The following is a 5,015-nucleotide window of genomic DNA, read 5'->3' on the forward strand; positions in this document are numbered from 1 at the left end:
GTGGTTTCTCCTATAACTTTTATACCCCTTTTTCTTACCTTGAGATCGAGCATGCATGTATGCTTTCTATTTAGTTTCTAAAAGTTTAGATTTTTTTTTTTTTTTTACACTTTTTAAATTTAATCCTTCTGTTACCTATTTGTAAAGTATGGTAAGTGGTAAGAACCTAAATTTACTTTTCCCCTAAGAGTTAGTGAATTATCAGGGTATCATTCACTGAACAGTCCTTCCCTCATTTATGACGCCATGTTTATCTTTTCCTGACTTACGCATTCTGCAACACTGAGCTCTTTGTCAACTTGGATGCCAGTACTTTCACTGTTGTTATTATTGTCACTTACAGATTACTATCTGCTGGGGCAAGCTGTCTACCCCATCACCGCTCTCTAACTACTTATTCTTGTTCTAACTCGCCTTGACTATTCTTTCCCATTTGTTCTTCCAGATGACCTTTAGAAAGCATTTTCTCAAGTTTAATCCAACAAGCAAAATAATTTTTTGTAATTGTGACATACAATTTATATTTCAATAAGAATACAATAAACCTTATGACTTTTTTATCGCAGCCCTTTGAGATAAAAGCATGGTGTTTTAAAGGCCAGAAGACTTGCTATGCGTCTGTAGCTGTTAGCAGGTTAGTCACAAGGAACAAAGTGCAGTGTCACAGTGCTGCCCTATTGTGGGAGCCAGAGACTGAACATTATTACTCAAGTCCTAGAGAGAGATGACACTGTTGTGTGAAGTGATCAAGAATCCCACCTCTAAACCATAAAGACACACAGAAAAGTCTACTGTGCTAAATGATTAAAGAGATGCCTTTTTGCTACCCATGACAAGTTCTTCCTAATTAGCCTGTCACATGTATAAATTTTTATCATAACAAATTAATTCCTTCCAGCCTCAACCACATAAGATTCTTCATTTGATCCACAAAACACAGGAAACCACTGCAGTGGCTATTTTTGCAATTTTCCCATGCATCTTATATACCTAGACATTAATTCACTATATATACTGGATGCCTTAGGGATTTAGGGCTTAATTCTCTTCCTAAAACTTTGGTTGAGAATAGACTTGTCTTTGTAAATGAAAACATCCCTAACATTGTAAGACCTCAAAATTTTAAAAAGGTGTAACAGTGAGATTTGTCGTACCTGGCTTGCTGTTGGTCGTTTCTTTGGATCCCAATTCAACATTTCAGTCATAAGCTGAATAGCTTCATTACTGGCATTTGGAATAAGAGTTTTTAAGTTTATAGGAACACACTGGGGAAAGCGGAAATTCATAGAGGATGCAAGCTGGTATCCTTCTGGCCAGTCACTCTGTTTCAGGAACATATAAGTGTGGGTGGGAGAGGGCAGAAAGAAAAATTGGTTTTAGTAATCCATTTAAAAACAGAATAGTAATACAAAAATCATTCATGTGTGAACATTTTAATGTTGATTCATATAAATAGCAGACCACATACACAATTCATTCAATGCTACAAACAGTACAGAAAGAACATCGAATGACAGGAAAAAATGAGAAAGCACTTTACTAAATTTCAAAATATTGAACTCCTGTCTGGTTTTGATGATGATGATGATGATGATGATGATGATGATGATGATACCTCAGTGACTTTGAACAAATAAGGGCAAGTGCTTTACAAAAAGGCTGATTACTACAAAGATCCTCATTATATATTATATATAGCCATCCAATGTTAAAAATTGCACATAGCTGGGAAGAGACAATCATGTCAAAGCTTTAATATCTACATCACTTGTCTAATGTTAACAAGGCATATTAATTTAATCAGTACACACACTTATTAAGCACACTAATTAGTACATACTTGCACTTACTAAGCACATCTCAGAAAGTAAGGTCTAGCTGAAATATAGTAGTTAATCAAAAAGTACTCATTTCAAGAAGTCGAATACCCACGGCAGAGTTATATAAAAGGAAACAAGAAAGGGTTAAGGTCCAGGGCACCAAGGGTTAAAGAGCTGATGCCAACAGACAATCACAGAGCAGGCAGGAACGAGCCTAAGCAGGTTGACTATGTAGCTGTCAGCTGGTCATCAACCCAAAGTCATACTCTAAATATACAGAATTTCCTTAAGTTCTTTTAAAAAGCACCTTTTTTCTTCAGCCTGGTGGGATTCTGGCTTCTTGCAATCCTTATCCCACCCCGATAAAAAGAAATATAAAGATGATAAGAAAATTAACCATTAAAGTATATACCTATTTAAAAGTAAAATATCAGATATCTAGGCAAAAGTTATAATCAAAAGTTATACAATTAATCCTAGCACTCTGGGAGGCCAAGGCGGGAGGATCCCTTGAGGTCAGGAGTTTGAGACCACCCTGAGCAAGAGTGAGACTCCGTCTCTACTAAAAATAGAAAAAGAAAATTAGCCAGTCAACTAAAAATAGAAACAAAAATTTAGCTGGGAGTGCTGGCTCATGCCTGTAGTCCCAGCTACTCAGGAGGCAGGAGGATCACTTGAGCCCAAGAGTTTGAGGTTGCTGTGAGCTAGGCTGGTGCCATGGCACTCACTCTAGCCCAGGCAACAAAGCAAGACTCTGTCTCAAAATAAAATAAAATAAAATAAAATAAAATTATATGATTAAAAGCAAAGTAACAAGTTATAAATAATCAAAAGTTATAACTTAGGGACAAGAGTACTTACTTTTCTGGGAGTCCCTAAAACTTGGCAAATCTTAAAGATTTCATCAACCTCACTTGTCCCTGGGAAAAGTGGCCTTAATGTATATAATTCAGCCATTATACTTCCAACAGCCCATACATCAATGGGAGAGCTATAAACTGAAGATCTTAATAAAACTTCAGGAGCACGATACCTACGAAAATAGAAAACAAAACAAAAATGGCTATTTTCATTGTAATTTGAAACAAGGATGGGCAGTGGCATTCTGCTCTGTTTGGCCATGCGTTTCAATCAAGAAACAGGTATTAAGTGCCTTCTGTACAACATGACATGCTGGGGACAACTGGACATGACACATGTTCCCTGACCACAAACAATGAGTGGGGCTGGAGACAAATGTAAGTGAAATGTCCACGTAGTCTAAGAAAGGAACTCAAATGAATAAATATGGAAATAAGTGCTATTCCATGTATTAAGAAAAAAGGGAGAAAAACCATTTACAAAGCATTATTAGATCCAGTATATATTCACACGGAGGACAGAAAAGAAAAGATTAACAAAGATTATCCCTGAGTGGCGGATTTCTTCTTTTTATCATTTTGAAAGTACTGATACCCTTGATTGATTCCTCTCTATAGACAACAATATTGTTAATTGAGACAAATATTTACAAGAACAAAGGTACCTGGTAAGTCCAACACGAAGTCTGGTAAATGGAAGATAGTCTCAATTCTAATTCCTTTTTCCATATTGAAATGTATAAATATTTCAGTCCAAATGTTTTATAATACTGTCTTTTTGCTTTCATTCAGAGTACAGTAGGTCCTCACATAACAACACTATGCTCAACATTGTTTTGTTATAACGTTGATGAGAAAAAAAAAATTGCTTCCCAGCCGGGGACCCTGTCTGTGTGGAGTTTGCACGTTCCCTCCCACGTCTGCGGGGGTTTTCTCCGGGTCCTCCAGTTTCAACCCACATCCCAAAGATGTGCACACCAGGGGAACCTGTGTGTCTACGTGGTCTAAGCATGGGTGTGCGTGTGAGTGCGCCCGTGATGGGACAGTGTCCAAGCCAGGGCTGGGTCCCACCTTGGCCCTAAGCTACTGGGGCAGGCTCTGGCCACCCACGACCCTGAACTGGAACAAACAGGTAAATAATTATTTTCCTTGTTTTTGTTAATCTTTCTTAAATGTATGTATAGCTCACATTTATTACAATGTTTAGTATTAGAAGTGTTTTGATCTTTATTTAGAAGTTCAGTGATGTTTTTGTGACCAGAAACATGGCATAGGAACTTCACTCTTGTTTATATCAATTAGCTCATGGGAAAATTGGTTTTGTTATATGCTGTTTCACTTAAAGGTGCAGTTCGAGAACCTATCGACAGAGTTAAGGGATGACTTACTGTACTTCGACAAATATTTTTAATTGCTTTATTGAGATATAATTTACATAACATACGATTCATCGATTTAAAGTGTACAATTCAATGGCTTTTAGTATATTCACAGAGCTGTGCATCCATCACAATTTTAGAACATTTCATTAATCCCAAAAGAAACCTCATGCCTCTTATCCATCCATCTTCCTAAGTCCCCAGCCCTAGGCAACCACTAACCCACTTTCTGTCTCTACAGATTTGCCTACTCTGGACATGTCGTATCAGTGGAATCTTGGGCTATCTGGTCCTCTGTGACTGGCTCTTTTCACTTAGGTAATGTTTGCAAGGTTCGTCCACGTTGGAGCATAAATCAGTATTTCATCTTTTTATTGCTGAATAATATTCCATCATATGGATATAGCATATTTATTTATCCATCAGAGGTGAACATTTGAGTTCTTTCTACTTTTTGGCTATGTTGGTGACTCAGAATATTTTTAATTTGTGTTGTAAGCAGCACGTGTAAACAGCATGAGGTAAAGATTTTTCTCTTATGTTTGTTCGCTGCTGTGTTCCCTGTGCCTAAAAGAATATTTGGCACATAGTAGGTGTTCAATAAATACCTGTTGAATGAATAATGAAATTCTTTTTCCTTCTTTTTGCATTGATCAGAATAGTAATGAACCAATCCTCTCTCTTTAAAGAAAACAAAATTCAGTTCTATATGGAGCCTCTAGAAAGATATGTAATAATCCATTGTAGGAAAACTTCAACAAAGACTTATGCCTCAGGAGAGTTGCATAAAACTACTCACCATCTGGTAGAGACATAATCAGTATATGGTGGCTGTGACCTTAATTCTCTTGCAAGTCCAAAATCAGCAATTTTCACAAGTTCTGGACCCATACAAAGCAAGTTTTCTGGTTTCATGTCCCTATGAAAAAAGCCTTGGTAATACAGAGAGAAAAAAA

The 5,015-nt window shown here is 36.9% G+C and overlaps 1 protein-coding gene across 1 annotated transcript in view; it reads right to left on the bottom strand.

The window, feature by feature from the left end:
• The window catches only part of MAK (male germ cell-associated kinase), a 44,665-nt gene that overhangs the window by 25,603 nt on the left and 14,047 nt on the right, over positions 1-5,015 (bottom strand). The window contains exons 3-5 of the mRNA XM_012662459.1: positions 4,859-4,991; positions 2,682-2,853; positions 1,155-1,322 (exon numbers count right to left, since the gene is read on the bottom strand). Coding sequence (XP_012517913.1) covers positions 1,155-1,322; positions 2,682-2,853; positions 4,859-4,991 — 473 coding nt within the window. The remainder of the gene's footprint in view (positions 1-1,154; positions 1,323-2,681; positions 2,854-4,858; positions 4,992-5,015) is intronic.

Source organism: Propithecus coquereli, unplaced genomic scaffold (genome assembly GCF_000956105.1).
Source record: "Propithecus coquereli isolate 6110/MARCELLA unplaced genomic scaffold, Pcoq_1.0 Scaffold767, whole genome shotgun sequence".
Lineage (NCBI taxonomy): Eukaryota > Metazoa > Chordata > Mammalia > Primates > Indriidae > Propithecus > Propithecus coquereli.